The sequence below is a fragment of the Puma concolor genome, chromosome E4 (assembly GCF_028749965.1).
Source record: "Puma concolor isolate L17-30 chromosome E4, mPumCon1.1.hap2, whole genome shotgun sequence".
NCBI lineage: Eukaryota > Metazoa > Chordata > Mammalia > Carnivora > Felidae > Puma > Puma concolor.
Window position 1 is genome coordinate 279299 of NC_141683.1, and position 18916 is coordinate 298214.

The 18916-nt window shown below is 51.6% G+C and overlaps 1 protein-coding gene across 1 annotated transcript in view; it reads left to right on the forward strand.

The window, feature by feature from the left end:
• The window catches only part of INTS3 (integrator complex subunit 3), a 39390-nt gene that overhangs the window by 11767 nt on the left and 8707 nt on the right, over window positions 1–18916 (forward strand). The window contains exons 4-18 of the mRNA XM_086694036.1: window positions 4466–4579; window positions 4774–4858; window positions 7354–7420; window positions 9782–9926; window positions 10835–10964; window positions 12240–12337; window positions 13840–14031; window positions 14972–15059; window positions 15540–15619; window positions 16002–16093; window positions 16423–16529; window positions 17217–17336; window positions 17617–17746; window positions 18387–18441; window positions 18691–18794. Of these exons, the coding sequence (XP_086550162.1) occupies window positions 4466–4579; window positions 4774–4858; window positions 7354–7420; window positions 9782–9926; window positions 10835–10964; window positions 12240–12337; window positions 13840–14031; window positions 14972–15059; window positions 15540–15619; window positions 16002–16093; window positions 16423–16529; window positions 17217–17336; window positions 17617–17746; window positions 18387–18441; window positions 18691–18794 (1607 nt within the window). The remainder of the gene's footprint in view (window positions 1–4465; window positions 4580–4773; window positions 4859–7353; window positions 7421–9781; window positions 9927–10834; window positions 10965–12239; window positions 12338–13839; window positions 14032–14971; window positions 15060–15539; window positions 15620–16001; window positions 16094–16422; window positions 16530–17216; window positions 17337–17616; window positions 17747–18386; window positions 18442–18690; window positions 18795–18916) is intronic.

Here is an 18916-nt window from a genome sequence, read left to right on the forward strand (position 1 = left end):
TTTATTATTAAAAAAGCGACAAAATTCTGTCTTTTGCCTCTACAGAATTCCCCTTTGCAGCAGTTCTATGTCCTTTGAGTCTTGGGACCGTGGTTTAGAAGGATATGTCTGGTGTCTAGCAGTGACTCTATGATACTAAGAGAAGAGGAGCTTGGAGTGGGGACACTCAGTATTCTTACTGGCCTTTCCTTGAACATGGGGAAACACATGCTCTGTGCCCGGCGCTCTGTTGGGCTCTATCCAGACAGGATCTCATTTAATCTTCTCAAAAGCCATATGAGGTTGGTGGCTCTGTCCCTTCTTTCCAAGCCACTCCCAGGTTACCTATAAGGTAATTAGAGGTCAAAGACATTGTCATTTGTTCAAGGAGTACCAAAGAATATCCTCATCAGGGACAAGGACAGGGTGCCCACAGCCCTCTGGCGTAGCGGCTTGAATTAACCTCAGGGGAAAGACGTGAGCACGGCAACCTGATGTGTTCGTACTCCACCGATGCCACCTGGAGTCACATCCAGGGTGTGCGTAACGTGGAAGAACAGTGTGTACTCACAGGTCCTTGGCGTCCCAGGCCACTTCTGAGCTGGAACCTTGTTGAATTAAATTGGCATTTCCTTTTCATACTGGATTTATCATCAAGACCCTTGAAGACAAATGAATGTCTCCAATTTAGTGGTTATAAACAGTAACGTGACCTGGTCTAGCTGCTCTATTTTAAAGAAATTGTTTGCAGAGATGGGGGTGAAGCGGTTGGGGTTAAGGTTTTGTTTTCTCTTATGTGGGCTTTTATAAATACAGTTAAAGTCATGTGCAGTCACCTCAGTGCAAATTTGTCCAGTCTGCTGGGTTTTTTTGTTGGTTTCAGGTGGGATTGGAATCAGCTAGGGTAAATGAGTAAACCTCAGTGAAGGGGGCAGGGTGTGCATGGTATTTTCAGCTCTTTGCCTAGCCTGACAGTGAAAGGCCATAGGCCTCTGCATCATAAATGCTCATTATGTCATGAATTTGGCTGTCTAGACATGGCAAAGGGCTAGAGCACTTTGTCTTCTTTCTGCCCTGGGACAGCCTCATGAGGGTGGCCCAGATCCTTCCTGCCTTGGGTCTCAAGCTGTTTGACAGCTGCACCAGGATGGTGTTCACATGCTAGCCGTTTCCAAGTAAATCCCCTCTTTGGAACATCCTAGGCTGACAGGCCACTGGGTCAAGGCTCTTCAGACAGAGTAGGTGGAATCAGGGGGGTCAGAAGACATGGTTTTAGGGAAATGAGGAGCTAGCAGGTAGTGACTCATTGAGAGACCTTGAACCAGGTCAGAGTATGGGAAGAATGTGCGGCATGTCTCTGAGGTGCTTTGGTCCTCTTCCCTAAAAGGGTGATTATCTTGTGAAATCCTTCTGTCCTGAGGAAGTTTTAAGTCGGAGTTACTGGTGAGGACGGACTCTGATGCATTGTTTTAGGCATCAGTGTAAAAGAAGGGGTGTGTTTTCTAAGGGTTTGCTTGCGGTTAATTCTGTCTCTGGACCAGAAACCTCAGGATAGGGTGGAGATTTGGCTCCTGGATCTTCACAGGCCGAGAGATCGGAGGCAGGGGTGGTGGAGAGGTTGGTAGTAGACACTGAGTCTTGAGCACATTAGGAATCTGCTCTGGGAAGGCAGGAGCTGAATGAAGAGCCTCAGTCATTGCTGGCAGGTGGCAGGCCAGTGCAGACGTCAGGGCCAGCCCTCTGGGACTTCTTAGTGGGCGCAGCAAGGGCGGGTTGAGCAGGTAAACAAGAACTCTCGGTTAAGGACAGAGCAGGCTGGCTTCGGGTGCAGAGTGGAGTATGTATGGGGTGGGTTTTGTTCCAGTTGTACCTTAGCTTTCATCTGCCCTTTCGGCAGCCCTTGTGTTTATAGTTTTTGAGTGTATCTGTTTCCTATTTGATGTCTGAACGGAACAGCTGGGAGCAGGCCTGGCTCAGGGGTTGGGGGGTGTAGGAGGCTGAGTAGGCAGGCACTAGCAGTTAGGAGGTGAAGGTGATAGGGGAGGGTGTGGCCGTTTCTCTTCCTCAGAGTCAAGGACCCAGGCCTTGGTAGTTCTCAGTTAAGAAGGTGGGTTGGAGGCTGCCTGGGCCCAGCCTGGAGGGTCTGGGGCACAAGTGCTGCCTCCATGCCATCCTGTCACCTTTCCTTTCTTCTGAGACTCTCTGCTTCTCTTCTCTGGTCCCCACTGACTTTTGTTTTGGGTTTTTTTTCCCCATCTACTTCTCTTCCCAGCCAGTCAGAAAACTGGCACAGGGGTCGGTGAGGCAACTGACAGTATCCGGAAGGGGTGTCCTGGTGCTCAGCTGCATGTGTTAGCAACGGTGTGGTTGGTAAGGCCCCACATGGCACACGGGATCAGGCAGACAGGATCTTCTGTCTTCATCTGTCCCTGTGTCTCCTGAGAAACTTGTCCTCCTTCCCTGTCCCGGGTCTCTTCTGCGCTTCTGCTCTTTATGGAACAGACAAGGCTCCTCTCTGGTGATTCTGGTCTCTGTCTGTCCTGACATGGATCTTCCTCTGCCTTTGTCTCCCTCCTCCTCTGTGCCCAGCCTGTAAGTCACACCTCCAGGGCAGGGAGGCTCCAGGGCAGAAGCACCGTTTACCAACCACCACATTGACAGTAGCTCACTGGGTTCCCTTATCCATTAATTAATTATTCCCTTGCTTGCTTGTACTTCTTGTTTTTTTACTGTTAGCGTTTATTTTTGAGAGAGAGTACGCACGCGCATGCACACGCATGTGCATGGGGCAGGGGCAGAGACTGAGGGAGATGCAGAGCCCAAAATGGGGCTCCATCCCAAGAACCATGAGCTCATGACCTGAACCAGAATCAAGAGTCGGACGCTTAACTGGCTGAGCCACCCAGGCGCCCTCCCTTTTGCTTGTACTTTTTTTTTTTTTAATTTTTTTTTTTTCAACGTTTATTTATTTTTGGGACAGAGAGAGACAGAGCATGAACGGGGGAGGGGCAGAGAGAGAGGGAGACACAGAATCGGAAACAGGCTCCAGGCTCTGAGCCATCAGCCCAGAGCCTGACGCGGGGCTCGAACTCACGGACCGCGAGATCGTGACCTGGCTGAAGTCGGACGCTTAACCGACTGCGCCACCCAGGCGCCCCATGTACTTTTTGATCTCAGATGGAGTCAGAGGATAATTAAATTCTCCTTTGGGAATGAAAAGGGTATGAAAAGTTGTGGCACAGGAGGGATCTTGAAGCGTTGGTGTTTTTATCAGATCAGTCGTTTGACTTATGGGCCGTAGAGGCCGGAGGAAGTAACAGTAGCTAAGGGCTCAGGAGTCCCTCCTATATCAAGGCCGGAGCGCAGGAGGAGCACTTCCCTTCCGGACACTGAGGGTGAAAGAGCTTAGGGATGTGGTTGTCTCACAGCCACCTTAGGTCCTCACCTCCCTCCCCAGTAGCCTCTTCTCGCAGCTATTTCTAGCACTGGCAGAGAGGTGTGACAAGCATGGAATCTAGAACGGGACTGCCTGGACTTGGATTCTGGCTCTTCTTCTGTCTCTTCAGTGACCTGGGGCAAGTTACTTTACTCCCTTGTACCTGTTTCTTTCTTCATCTGTAAGAACAGAGCTGGTAGCACCTATTTCAGAGGGTTGTTACGGGATTCAAATGCAACCATATGTGTAATATGGAGCACAGTGTCAGTGCATGTTAGCTTAGCATATTTGCTATCGTTGTTGATGCCACTGGCTTTCCGAGGTAGGAGGTATGTTTCCAAGGTGCCCTTTGTGCTGAGACCCTGACAGCCTGGAGCTCAGTGGGTAGTGAGGCCTCTTGAGGCCTTCCTCTGGGAGTCTGCTCTCTCTAGAGAGAGGTGAGAACGCTCTCAGGAAGGGGAGCAGGAGCATTCAAAGATTGGTGTTCTGCTTCACCTCTCCCAGGGCTGGGTGCACCTAAGGACCCCTCCTTTTTCAGTCTTGGCAGAGCAAAGGGCAGTCCAGAGAAAAGAAGAATGATGTTTAATTAAAGAAGTTCAGTTTGGTCCTGCCCTTTCTTTCTGGGGCCTTGGTCCCTGGATCCTTTACCCTAATGCTCCTAGCCCTTTGCTTCATCTGGCTGAGTCAATACAGGTCTAAAAACCTCTTTGAGGTCCTTTCTGGTCTGTTCAACCAAACCCATCCTGCAGTGACCTTTCACTGGCAGATGAAAAGCAGACGGCCTCCACCTGGTTTTGCTCAGCTTGTGGCATGAAACAGGGTGACAGTTTCTAAGAAGAGACATGGGGGGTCAAGGAGCCTTTCCTAGGAGGCTTTTCTGCCTTCTCGGAGAGTAGTTGCATTCCTTTTCCCACCGTGTGTGACAGGGCCAGGGTGGGGTTGGGGTGGAGGAGCCCTGTGGAAGGGCAGCATCCACAGGGCCACTTGAATCCCATGGCGGGGGGAGCCTGTCCTCAGCCTACCGGCTGCTCACGACCTTGCTTCTCACAGTGTTACCGGGACTTGGCTCTGGTGAGTCGCGACGGCATGAATATTGTCCTGAACAAGATCAACCAGATACTTATGGAGAAGTACCTGAAGCTGCAGGATACCTGCCGTACTCAGGTAAGGCCGGGAAGGAAAGAGATATCCAGCTCAAAGACATGCTAGAGTTTGGATCCCCTCTTAAAGAGAAGGGACAGAGGAATCAGAGATAACATGCCTTGCCTTCGTACACCTAAACCGTAACGTGGTTGGATTCACCCTTTCCTCAAATTTGCAGGCCCTTCTCTTCATCCGTCTTCTCCTCTCCCTTTTAGTTGGTGTGGTTGGTGCGGGAACTAGTGAAGAGTGCAGTTCTGGGAGCTGACGGTGTGTGCATGACGTTCATGAAGCAGATTGCTGGTGAGTTGATGGCAAGGGTGGAAAGCAGAGAGAGGAGCCCAGAGGCTAGGTGCAGGCTGTGGAGGACAGTGAAGGGCCTTGGGGTTTCAGTTCCTGGGTTGCCTGGACTGTTTTCTCCTGAGACAGGCCTCTTCCGGCCACACAGTGATGCAGAAAGCAATGGAAAAATCACAGGGCGGGGGGGGGGAGGGGGGGGTCTCTTGAAGCAATACGTCTTGCCTTGCCTTGTTTTCCTTCCTGCCAAACTCAGGGCATGATGTAGAATAGTTGGCCTGATTTGGCCAGTCCTTACTCTGGGGTTTCATGGCATGTTGGATCAGGAAGGATCTGGAAGGAATGGGAAGAGAGGGGAGGGCAAATGATTTGTTCCCGTGACATTGTATGCTTTCAGAAACCCAGGTATCTTCCTTGGCTCCACCTCTACATTCCAAACTCTTGCTTCCAAATATTTATGACATCTGATGGGACCAGTTTGAGGAAAGAACTATGTCACTGGAGAGACCCTGACATTTAGGTTTTATTATCTCATTGGCATCAGTGACATCAGTCCGAGTCGCTGAATATCCAAGAGGCCTGTCCATGCTGCCTCTTCTCCCCAAATCACATGTGTTTGTTGAAAAATGACCCTGCTTTGCTATCTCCTCATTCCCATTGGTTCCTCGCTTCCTCTTTAAGATTGTCTGTAACCCTGGTGCTCCTGTTTTGATGTGCATAAACCTTACCCTGTGTGATATGTGACTATGTGGACACTGACTTTTTTTTTCTTTTTTTTTAATGTTTATTTTTGAGAGAGACAGAGCACAAGCAAGGGAGGGTCCAGAGAGAGAGTGTGAGCCAGGGAAGGGCAGAGACAGACGGAGACACAGAATCTGAAGCAGGCTCCAGGCTCTGAGCTCTCAGCACAGAGCCTGACGCAGGACTCGAACCCACAAACTGAGAGATCACGACCCGAGCTGAAGTCAGACACTCAACTGACTGAGCCACCCAGGCACCCCTTGTATACTTTCTTTTTTTTTTTATTTATTTTTTTTAACGTTTATTTATTTTTGAGACAGAGACAGAGCATGAACGGGGGAGGAGCAGAGAGAGAGGGAGACACAGAATCGGAAGCAGCCTCCAGGCTCTGGGCCATCAGCCCAGAGCCTGACGCGGGGCTTGAACTCACGGACCGTGAGATCGTGACCTGAGCTGAAGTCGGACACTCAACCGACTGAGCCACCCAGGCGCCCCTTCTTGTATACTTTTAAATGGGTGAATTTTACAGTATGTGAATTGTACTTAATTACAAAAAAAAAAATTTATTTATTTTTATTTTTTTTTTTTTTTAATTTTTTTTTTTTTTTTCAACGTTTATTTATTTTGGGGACAGAGAGAGACAGAGCATGAACGGGGGAGGGGCAGAGAGAGAGGGAGACACAGAATCGGAAACAGGCTCCAGGCTCTGAGCCATCGGCCCAGAGCCCGACGTGGGGCTCGAACTCACGGACCACGAGATCGTGACCTGGCTGAAGTCGGACGCTTAACCGACTGCGCCACCCAGGCGCCCCAAAAAAAAAAAAATTTAAAGTATGGAAAATTATGTCTGTAATTTACTTCTACATAGCTCAAGAAAAAAAGTACTTTTCTTGCAAATTTTCTGTAAATTTTTTTAAAAGTTTATTTACTTATTTCGAGAGAGAGCGCACACACATGCGCACAAATAGAGGAGGAGCAGAGAGAGAGGGAGACAGAATCCGAAACAGGCTCCAGGCTCCAAGCTGTCAGCACAGAACCCGACGCAGGGTTTGAACCCATGAGCCATGAGATCACGACCCGAGCCAAAGTCGGATGCTCAACTGACTGAGCCCCCCGCAGGCAGCCCAACACTGACTTTTTAAATTAGGAAGGAGCAAGCATGATGGTGTGCTGGCTCCTTTACCTCCTGGTGTTTCCTTTCCCGGTTTGGTCTTCCTAAGTCTCCGCTTCTCATCCTCGGACTTTGGTCTGGCATTGCCACATGTAATTTTGCCCCAGAAAGTTCCATAGCAAGCACAGAAGACCGTGGCCTGTCTTGTGCCTGAAACAAGAAACCCTTGGCCTGTGATGTGCCTGACTTGGTTTGGGACACCCTGATGCTGGATGGCCACTGTCACTGGCTGCCTGTATCTCAGGCCCTGTTTGAGATGTCACCCTTTCTTCCAACCAGGGGCTCTTCATGTCTCTGTCCTAGACATTCCCTTTCCAGGGTCAGAGTAGTCCCACTCCAACCCCCAGGTTATAGAAAAGTAGCAACTCTGGTTTCTGGAAAATTCTAGAACCTTCCCTTCCTTTCTCTGTGGAAGCAAAGGGGAAACTTCAAAGCATGACTGAACAGAAAGCAGGTGTTCCAACACTCAGAACCTCCATGATGGGATAGCAGTTAGGGATGGAGAAACAGGATGGGTGAAGAACTGTGTTGGATTAGTGGACTTGCTAATGAAAGCCATTCTTGTTGTTTTCTCCCCCTTTGAAATCAGGTGGAGATGTTACTGCAAAAAATATCTGGTTGGCAGAGAGTGTCCTGGATATCCTGACAGAGCAGAGGTAGAGTCTGCCATGATGGGTACAGGTGTGGGCGGCCTGAGAACACCTAGGGTTAGAGAGGGGGAGGGAGGGCAAGTGGAGGAATCAAGGGTATGGCATGGCCCAGGGGATTAAGGGGTGGGGAAGAGGTCTTTGCCAAAACATCTCAGAGCCCAGGAAAAACTAGCTTCATCTGATAAGGGTCTATTTTTGATCCAGACCTCCTTGGAATGTTTCTCTTTGGGGGGAGACATGGGAGAATGAGCTCAGCAGAGTGGGGCCAGCCAACCACTCGGGCCTGGCAGGTACCCCTTTTCTCCCTTCTGAGGCTCTCCACCCAACAACCCCTGCTGTCTTGAGATGGGAGTGAGGAGGTAACGGGCCCAGGAATACTGCTCAAGTTTGCACACAGGGCTGGGGGGCTGCGGTGGTAGAGGACGTAAGGGGGACACGCTGGGCTTCTGGCCAGTTCTTTCTTTTTCCCATCAAAGGACCAGAAATTTTATAAGGGCTGTTCCGTATTTGAACTTGTTGGGGGCAAGGCCTCCTCTTGGTCTTCTGTTGCTTGACTTCTGAGTCTGTTTTGTGTGAGGCCACCACAGTAGTCAAATGTCCATATTTCCTGTGGTTCAGAAGAACAGACTTCCTCCCTTATTCACACTTGTTCTGGGCACTGCCCCAGCGGAGAGCTGGGTCAGGTGCCGTGCAGCGCCACCTAGTGCCCTGGGCTGGGCTCTCCGCTGCGGCTCCGGCTCAGGCACTTCCATTGGTGCCGCTGCACAGCCCGGGAGATCCTAGCACTTTCTTGCAGGGTGTCTGTGCCTGTCTGGTGTTCTGGGTCCAGTGGTCTCACTTTCTTTTTCTCTTTATTACCCATCCCAGGACTCAGTTACATTCATCACCTTTGCTGACAGTCTTCCTAAATGATCGTTCTCATTTTGTTTCTGTTCTGGTACTGTAAAGCTGCATTTTCCTCATTTGGGCAGTTGGGAGCGGTCTCCGTGTACAGGTGTCACATAACTGCCCTACTTTTGCTCCTGTCCCACAAAAACTCAAATCTTTTGGTGCAAGTGAGTCCCTAGATGTTTAAAACCATCTTCTTGGGATGCCTGGGTGGCCCAGTCGGTTTCAAGTGTCCAACTCTTGATTTCAGCTCAGTCATGATCTCACGGTCCTGAGATCGAGCCCAGTGTCAGGCTCTGTGCTGAGAGTGCAGAGCCTGCTTGGGATTCTCTCCTCCCTCTGCCCCTCCCCCACTCACGTGCGCTGGCTCACTTGCTGTCTCAGAAACAAAACAAAACAAAGTCTTCTTCCACATCTCCCCTTCTCCCTCCTCCCCAAGTGTTTCTAGGGCCATGGAATTAACAGGTAGCACATGGGGGAGGGCCTCCCCATTGTCCTTGGATTCTGCGTTCACTCTCTGAAAGGAAAAGACCAGAGTCTTTTAATTAGGTGTCTTGAGCACTTTTCCGGAATCAGGATGTTGCCTGGTTGGCTTAATTAAACTTGTTTCTCTGGTTCCCTGGCTTCCAGCAGGGGTGCCAAAGGCCTTATAAGTACTTGCTTGAGGGAGATAGCTCCCAGTTGTGGCACTTTGAGACAGCATTGGAGTCTTTGTCCTCTCCCCACTGTCTTTCTACCCTTTTGAAAGCAGCAGGGAGCACATTACCCCCTTCCCCCAGGGAAATTTAAAAACTCCTGAGGAAATAGGCTTTGCCATCCAAAATCATGTTCTTCTTTTCAGATTATGATTTAGGGCAGGTACCTCATTGGGAGTGGGAGTAGTGGCCAGAGAGCCAGGGAACCCTGTGTGGCATGGAGGGCCGCTCATGGCAGGCACAGTGGCAGGGCTGACACAGCGCACCCTAAAACCGCCAGCGTTCTCAAGGTGTCTTAGCTTCTGGAGGTCCTCCTTCCACTCTGTAAGAACTGCTGGCTTTGGGACACCTCTAGAACCTCTTTCCCCATTCTCTGGGCTGGATAGAAGCTGTAGTTTAATCTCTGTCCCCAGTACCTCGCGTGGTGCTCGGCACATACATGACAGGTGCTCAGTAAATGTTTGAACGAGTGCATCAACGAGCAAGTATTTGATTGGAAGCTCAATAGTTATGTGAAAAAGAAAGATTGCTTTCAGTCAGCGCTTATCTCCATTGGGCGCCTGGTAGAGTGGTAGGAGGTCGTCCCTACCTGAGCCAGTTGGTAGTCCAAGATGGGTCACGAGCAAATAGTCAAGAAATCAAAGATCCTCCTCCCAGTGTCAATCATTGGACATTTCTGAGGCCCCAGAACCAAGTGTGGGCGTGAACTGGGAGGAGGAACAAGTCTGGACAGAGCACAGATGCCAGGTGTTTCCTCCCCCACCCCCCCACCCCCCTTCTGCAGGGAATGGGTGTTGAAGAGCAGCATCCTCATCGCCATGGCTGTTTACACGTACCTCCGCCTCATCGTCGACCACCACGGAACTGCCCAGCTCCAGGCCCTGCGGCAGAAGGAGGTGGACTTTTGCATGTCGCTGCTTCGCGAACGGGTGAGGGCTAAGACTGTGGGCAGGTGAACCCTAGGATGGGACACCTGTGTAAGTTTTGTGAGCTGACCTAGGCTAGAGATGTCATTTTGGGGAGATGGGGATGGTTCAAGGCCTGGTGTTTTTCCATCATTCCGAAACAGAGCAAGGGAGAAGGTGGGAATCTGCGTGGAGCAGCTCTGGCTCCAGGAACTGCTGTCCCTGGAGGAGGGATTTCCAGGCCCTCTTCATGGACACTGTTGTATACCACAGACCCCGGCTGCCCATTATTATGCAACCCCCCCACACCTGGGTTGTGGCCGTGGTCAAGTGGGATTATGAACTGTCCACTCCGAGATCTCCCAAGAGAGGTCCCAGAGCTCTGATCTCTAATGCAGTAGCCACTCCCCATATGTGGCAACTTAAAGTTAATCAAAATTAAATTTAAAATTGAGTTCCTTAGTTGAATTATCTACACACATTTCAAGTGCTCATTAGCCACCTGTGGCTGATGGTGACCCTTTTGGACAGCACAGAGGTGGAGATCATTTCCATTACCATAGATTGTTCTGTTGGACAAGGGGAGTTTGGGGAAAGGTGTTTGGGGCTTAGCTTGCCTGTCCTGTCCTTTTGGAATTGTAGTCTCTCGATCTGGGTCAAAACCATCCTGGGAGGAGAGAGGAGTAGATTCATGTGAAAGTCAACAGGGCTTTAGTAGTTACCAGTAACCTATCCTCCTTATGTCCATCCCCGGCTTCCAGCTCTCTCCCCCAAGCAGCTGGGAGCCAGTCCTTTGGTGCCAGAAGAAATCCTCTGGTCCCTTCGGCCCTCTTTCCTTCCTTCCCTAGAACGAGCTGCTCCTTGGTCCTCCCTGCAGCAGGTAAATTATCCGTGTTTTCATTCTCTCTCCTGTCCCCCCTCCCCTCATCAAGTTCATGGAATGTTTGATGATTGGCCGGGACCTCGTACGACTACTTCAGAATGTTGCCAGGATACCAGAATTTGAACTGCTTTGGAAAGATATTATCCATAACCCTCAGGCCTTAAGTCCTCAGTTCACAGGTAAGGAAGGGCCAGGGCATCCTGCCCTTGAGAGGTGGGAGTTCGGAGTATGTGCTGAGTGAATCAAGAGGGCAGAGGCTGGAGGGTAGGAGAGGCTTTGGCAGCCAGAAATAGGGAGCTTGGGACAGGGCAGGTTTTGCCAAGTACAGCTGGATGTGGGGGTGGCAGGGGTCCAGAGCAATTCTTAGGGTTCCCAGACAGCCCCTTCCTGGCAGACTGCTGCTGCCATTGGTCCCAAGAAAAACTGAGGCAGAGCCGTGATCCTCCTCCTCCTCCTCCCCCTCTCCCTACAGCTCTCTGGCTTGGGAGGTGAGCTGATGGCCAGTTTCCAGGCTCACTGGGTCCAGCAGGGGAGTCAGAGGTCAGCTCGTGAGACTGAGTCAGCAGAGGGGCTGGGATTAGCCCTGTAAGAGAGTGCTTCTCCCTGGGATCAGTCTTGCCTCTGAATTCCAAGGATCCAGCCTAGCCAAAATTCTGTTCATGAGAGGGAGTCTTGTGTGCCTCTCCCTGACAAGGTCCTTTTGAAAGCCGTTTCCCCTTTTCAGGGTCCCTCCCCACCTCCAACACGCACGCATGTGCACATGGAAACAGTTGTCTGAGCCCTGGAGAGTCAGGAAAGGAGGGGAAGGTCCTGGTCCTCCTTTATATTGTATTGCTCTTATATTGAACATGTGTTGAGTTGTTTTGAGTGCTTACGTGTGTGCTAGACACGTGTGTTGATTCATTTAATCCTCAGGACAACCCTGTAAGATGGATATTTTACTTTCCATATTTACAGATAAAGAAAATGAGGTTCAAGGAGATTAAGTAATTTGCCCAAGGCCACACAGCTAGTGAGTGTCAGAGGCAGGATTTGGATCCAGGTCTGTCTGACTCCAGAGCCCGTGCCTGTACCACAACCACATTAATCCCAGGACCCAGGGATGGGACCATAAGGAGCAGAAAGAGAGGCTAGGGTTTCCCATGTTTTCCCCTAACTTTCCCACATGTTGCCCACTGGATATTGTGAGTAGGGGCCTCTGAACGGCCAGGAACAGAAAAGAAGTAATATATCTGGGTCCTGGGGCTGGTGGTTGGTTGGAGCAGAACATTCAGATGCTGATTAGGGACCCCACTTGTATCTGTGCTTGACCTCTCTTGGTCTGGTCTTAGAGTTTCCCCATGAGCAAGACCACTGGCCATAAGTACCTGGCCCAGGTTCCCCACCTGCCTTCTACTCCTTCTGGAAGGTCCTCAGGCTTCTCTCTTTTCTCTTCCCTTACATACTTGGTCCAGGTATCCTGCAGCTTCTTCAGTCCAGAACATCCCGAAAATTCCTGGCATGTCGTCTAACCCCAGATATGGAGACTAAGCTCCTCTTCATGACCTCCCGGGTAAGCTAATCTTTTGCAGCAGGAGCAGAAGCTGCAGGTTAGCTGGGCTTCTTCCTCCAGCCTGCAGATGCATTACCGTTGAGTGCTGGCTGGCAGAGTGGTGGCCAAGTGGGTACCCGATCTACCTGGCATTGGGCAGGTGCCATGAGCTGGGGATACAGTGTTCAGTAAAAGAGGTATAGTTGGAGCTCTTGCGAAGCTTTCAGTCTATCTAAAACCATCGCTAAACCAAAAATTATACACAAATTATGTAATTTACAAATGTGAAATGTGTGTAAAAGCGTATAGAGAGGTGTTCATTCTGGAAAACCCACCATCCCTATGGCCAAATGTGAATTCTCAGGAAGAGCTTTGGCCTGGTGGTTTCCAAACATGGCTGAGTTCTAGCAGGATTGGGTGAGCAGCATGTTGAATATACATGTCCCAGGATCCCAGTCTCCCACATAATATGATTGAGGAATCTGTGTTTGTTTAACAGAGTTTCCAGGCAACAGCTCCTCTACAGCCAGTCTGGAGTTGGGGAGCCTTCTGGCCTAGTCTGCTTTTGGTTTCCTGAGCCATCCAGGAGAACCGCGCAGATCTGTGCTATCCCATGTAGTAGCCACCTTCGGGGTGCAGTTTAAATTAGTTAAAGCTAGGGCCACCTGGCTGGCTTAGTTGGTAGAGCATGTGACTCTTGATCTCAAGGTAGGGTCTTGAATTCAAGCCCCACGTTGAGTGTAGGGATCACTAAAAATAAATGCCCAAAATAATTTAATAAGTGAATTAGTTAAAGCTAGGTAAAATAAAAGATTCCGTACTTCAGTTGTGGTTCAGTAGCCATCATCGTTGCAGAAAATTCTATTGGACAGTGTTGGTCTAGACATATCTTTCTTTTTAGCCTTTCTGCTCTCTGTTTTGGTTGAATTTGGGGAATAGAAGAGGAAAACCAGATCTCTGCTCTTACTCAGTGTTGCTATTTGTAACCACGTTAGAGTCTGATTGGGGGAAGGAATTGCTGCAAGAAGCTTTGGAGAGTCTGTGTACCTGGGATAGTGACCCTCTAGTCACTCGACATCAGAAAGCTTTTGGTCAGCTTTCTGTCAGGCTCAGTCCTTGTTCTCGAGGAACATTCCTTGCTGGCCACAAGGGGCTTGCGAAGATAAGAAAAGTGCTTACCACTGGAGCCTCAGTGACTGGAACAGGAGGAAGGAACCAAAATCCAGCTGCAGTCACAGTTGGGGGCAATTGGGACATTAGGTTGGTGGCAGGAACGAAGGCAACCCTGGCACAAGACGTGAGTGAGGAAGGTTCTTGGCAACTTTTTTCAGTCAAGGAAGATTTAAATCAGCAAGTCTTCCTTTGGGAAGGAAGGTCTCTCCTGAGAAGAAAATGTGAGTTAGTGAATGAGTTGAAGCACAAGATGGAGGTGTAGGTCACGCCTAGTGTTGAGTGGTCCTCCCGTTCCTCCGCCCGAGACCCCGCCCTTCCTTCCAAGTTCCTCCAGCGCCCCCTTCCTCCAGGTGCGGTTTGGGCAGCAGAAGCGCTACCAGGATTGGTTCCAGCGCCAGTACCTGTCAACCCCAGACAGTCAGTCTCTGCGCTGTGACCTCATTCGCTACATCTGTGGGGTCGTCCACCCTTCTAACGAAGTGCTGAGTTCAGATATCTTGCCCCGATGGGCCATCATCGGCTGGCTCCTGACAACGTGCACGGTGAGGGGCTGGGCTGTAGGGTGGAGGCTCTTGGGTGGTGAAGGGTCCTCGTCCCTTGAGTCTCCCATATTTCCTTGCTTCTTCCTGACTCTTGGCCTCCTGACCCTTACCCAGCAGTACCCCTTCCTTCACTTTCTTTCCACTGAGTGTCAGCCTTTGTCCTGCTTAGGTTTATCGCTCTGGAAGTTGACTACACTCAGTATTTCCCATCTGGGTTTGTGGTTGGATAGGTTCTCTGTCTTTACTGCTGGTCCCCAAGCCCAGATTTCTGAGGCCTCCCTATCTTTACTTTTAGCTCCAAGAACCATATATGGTTACTCCTCTGAATGGCTCCTTCCTCAGATTCAGGGCTTGTCTCAGACCCTCACTTCCTAGGCTTTTGGCATCAGCTTTGGATACTTGTGCAAACCAGGGGAGCCATTTCTTTCTCAGCATGTTCCTATCTGTTCCTTAGGTAGGGAAGCTCCAAACTGTCTGCTCTCTGGCTTCTACCTTCTGACCTCTTCCAACAGAGTTCTCCTCCCCCTGTTGACTGGGTCCTCGGAATGTGCTGATTCAGACACAATCACAGGCTGTTCCTAGGGGTCCCTCAGCCGGGAATGTGCCCCAGGAGCCCAGGAGGGGCAGCCTAGGCCCTGGTCTGAGTGCTGTGTCAGCTAGGCCCCGTTCTCCTTTTCTAGGAGCAGGGATGTGTTCTTCTGGACAAACGAACGGGAACCCAGGCCAATCCCTGGCCCCTTGGTCGGTGAGACCATGGCCAGTCTCATTCGTATGCAGACTTGGGTGCCCCTCACCCCTGGAGGCTTCTGTCTGTCTCACTAGGAACTGAATTTATTTCTTAGATGCACAGCCACGTGAACCCTGGAGGCTGCCTTGCGCTTGTGCAGGAAAGGGAGCTGTTTGATGAAACCAGCCCTTCTTTCTCACCTCTCTCTTCCAGTCAAATGTCGCTGCCTCCAATGCCAAGCTGGCTTTGTTTTACGACTGGCTGTTCTTTAGCCCAGACAAGGATAGCATTATGAACATAGGTATGTGACTGGGAGCAGGCAACACCACCCCCATCTCCCAGGCCACTGCCTAGTCTCGGTGACGGTGGTCATAAACCTCAGGGCGGCATCGGGGGAGACAGCTTATCTGGGAGCAGTTCGATTGTTCCTCACCAGTGCGCCCTTGATGTAGAAGGAAGATTGCTTTTCTGAGGCCAAGCACTCACTCCCTCTCTTTTGCCCAAGAGCCTTATGCTTGGGGCTCCGGTGGAGTGGCCTAGGCAGAGGGCTGTGCCGCACCCTGCTTTTCCTCTCCCACCACCTCCTTCTTCTAAGCCGGATGCTGGACAAGGGAGATGAGGGCTAGGAGCTGTTTGGGGTTGTCTGCTTTTGGGTCTGCTCAATGGGAATAGGGGGTAGGGATACAGCTCTCTGGAACTATTCCTGTATTTTGATGCCTTGTTTCATGGAATTGGGGACAGACTACCTGAAGTGGGGACCCTTTAATTCTCCCTTCTCCAGAACCAGCCATCCTGGTCATGCACCACTCCATGAAGCCACACCCAGCCATTACTGCCACACTCCTGGACTTCATGTGCCGTGTAAGTGTGTGTCCCCTTCACCTTATAGGTTTTCCTAGTGCCCTTCATTGTGGGAGCAGCTGTAATCATAGGTCCTGCCCCCAAGTCAGTGAACACTCCCCTTCCCTATTTCTGCCATCTCCTGTGGGATCTTTCCATGTCTCCATGGGCTTTCTCGACTTCAAGGATAATGACTTAAGGTAGAATCTGGTCTCTCTGAGGCCAGGTCTAGTAAGAATTAACCATTGTAGCAGCTTGGAATGGTCAGGACCATTCCAGACCTTTCTGTAGTCATACTCCCCAGTGTCTTCTGATCAAAACTGAAGCAGCTTTTTAGATCTGGTTCAGCAGAACACTCTGGATGGCAAGTCATGTGCTCATTCTCCCCTCCCTTCCCTTCCAGATCATTCCCAACTTCTATCCACCTTTGGAGGGCCACGTGCGACAGGGTGTCTTCTCCTCCCTCAACCACATTGTGGAGAAACGGGTCTTGGCGTAAGAACTTCATGTGCCCATAGGCAGGTGGGAGGAAGGGTTGTTTTCTCTTGTGTCCCTAAGCCAGGCACATTCAGAAAGTGTCAGACCACTGCTGAGCCTTTTCTCTTGACTGTTATAGAGCGTACCGGCTCCACCTCAGACTGCTAGGAATATGTCCTCTTGACTCTTAGAGAAATTTCTGTCTTCCCATCATATCTCAAGGCTCTGAGTATGGCCCAGCTTTACTGGTTGGTCATAGACCTCTCTCTCTAAGTGCATGCCGCGTTAGAAGTGAGGAGCTGCAATGTGGACCTTCATTCGTGTCCCCCACCCCCCCCCCCCACCAGGCATCTGGCTCCCCTGTTCGACAACCCCAAGTTGGATAAGGAGCTGCGGGCAATGCTGAGGGAGAAGTTCCCTGAGTTCTGCAGCTCACCCAGCCCTCCTGTGGAAGGTATGGAACCCTCCCTTCCGTCACCTGTTAGAGACGCCCAGGGCTCTCAGCCATCTAGGGTGTCTCCCCAGTGCGGGTCTCCACCTCTGTGACTGTCCGGTTCAGGTTCTCCTTCCCCACTTTCTCTTTTGATGTGTTTATGTGTTGTCTTCTCTGGCTCTCCGTCTGTCTCATCCTCCCTGACTCTTGCTGACCTCTCTTGCTCCTCAGCTCCTGTTTCTTCTCTTACTAAATAGCCTCCCCTCCCCCTCCACAGGGAAGGCTTTGGTGGGATGTGTGTCTGCCTCCCCTCTCTCTGCGCCCCGGCCCCTGAGGCGAGGGGTCATGTTGGGTCTCAGGTCTTGCTCCCAGTTACACACGCACACACCCTTTTGTGTTTGGGGGTGAGGCTGAAGCCAAGCAGAGCTTTTCAACTCGGTTTTGAAGCAAAGAGCCCTTGGGACTGTCCCTGGGTCTCACCTATTTGCCAACACGAGCTAAGCACAGCAGTCTCTTCCCTTGCCATTCTTGCTCCTGGCAGAAACCCCTGCACATCGTGGAAGGTCGTGGGGACACGAGGGTGTCCTTCCAGGGTCTGTCATGCCCTCAGGTCATGAACTCCCTGTAAGCCCACCTGCTCCCCGGCCTCCCCTTTCCAGGGTGTCAGCCACGTTAGGTCACAGGATGCCTTGTTTCTTTCCTCCCAAGTCAAACTTGAGGAGCCGGTTTCCGTGGAAATGGACAACCACATGTCAGACAAGGATGAGGGTTGCTACGACAACGCGGAGGCAGCCTTCAGTGACGACGAGGAGGACCTCAGCAGCAGAGGTGCGTGCAACAGCGAAGGGGCTTGGGTGGTGTCGGCCCCGAGGGGACCAGGTGGCAGGAGCGGCCTGGCCTCTGTGGACTTGGCCCCCAGGTTAGTTGTGTTAGCAGGGTTACTAGACGGGACTCCAGGGCACGGAGCCCTGCCCTTGTTTGCTCCGGAGCCTGGGTGTGCCCACGTGCAGGGAGCGACGCTGCGGGCCCCCTGCACACCCGGCGTGTGGGGCTGTCCCTGTGGCTGGTGTCTGGGCAAATGGCTGCTTTCGTGAATTCCTCCCTCCAGGAAAGAAGAGGGAGTTCCGCTTCCATCCTATCAAGGAGACTGTCGTGGAGGAGCCGGTGGATATCACCCCGTATCTTGACCAACTGGATGAGTCCTTAAGGGACAAAGTGCTCCAGCTCCAGAAGGGGAGGTGGGTGCAGGTCCTGTCCTCAGGCTCGGGAGGCCGAGCCCCAGCCTCCCCCCTGGTACTGAGTGGGGTGCCCGGGCGTGGGGTGGGGGCAGCGGGGGCTCCGGGGGTGTGCCTTCTGCTGTTAGGTTGTGAGGTTCCTCGTTCCCCAGCACCTGTTTCTCGCTTCATGGTTTTGTTTTTGTTTTTTTTAATTTTTTTAATGTTTATTTATTTTTGAGAGAGAGAGAGAGAGTGCAAGTGGGGGAGGGGCAGAGGGAGAGGGAGACAGAATCCGAAGCAGGCTCCAGGCTCCGAGCGGTCAGCACAGAGCCCAACACGGGGCTCGAACCCACAAACTGTGAGATCATGACCTGAGTCGAAGTTGGATCCTTAACCAACTGAGCCCCCCAGGCACCCCAACTCCACAGGTTCCAGGGACAAGAGCCTCTGAGCACCAAAGCAGGATGGTGGGCATTTCCCTTCTCTTAGGGCCTCTGCCTGGACAGCAGCAAATTTTGCCCTAAAGCCTGCCCCCACCCAAGCCTGGATTCACACAGGCCTCCTTTGTTTTGTCTGTGTGTGAGTGTGCTTTGCTGGGTGTGTGCCCTGCCCTCTGCTGTCATGTATGTCCCTGCGATTTCCTCTCCATCCCGCACTGCAGTGACACCGAGGCCCAGTGTGAGGTCATGCAGGAAATCGTGGACCAGGTTCTGGAGGTGAGGAGAACCGACCCCCCCACCCCCACCCCACCCCCGGCCAAGGAGGAAGCAGCCCAGCCCGCCCAGAGTAGAACTCCCCACCCAAACATCTGACTCTTTCCTTCCCGTCTCCCACACGGGTCCCCTCTGGTGGGCAAGGGCCTGTTGGTCCTGGAGGTAGCAGCAGATGACTGCAGTGGCTCTGGGTGGTGGGGCAGTAAGGCTTGGGTCAGGCGGTGAGAATCTTCCCCCTCTGTCCCCACCCAGGAAGACTTTGACTCGGAGCAGTTGTCCGTCCTTGCTTCCTGCCTGCAGGAACTCTTCAAAGCCCACTTCCGAGGGGAGGTGTTGCCTGAGGAGATCACTGAGGAGTAAGGCATCTCTCTCCTGACCCCTCCACCACCCACAGGCTTCTGGGAGCCAGAAGTGTGCTCTTGGAGCCCCAGTCCAGGAGGCATCTTGCTGTGGACTTGAGGGAAACCATCTCTTCACT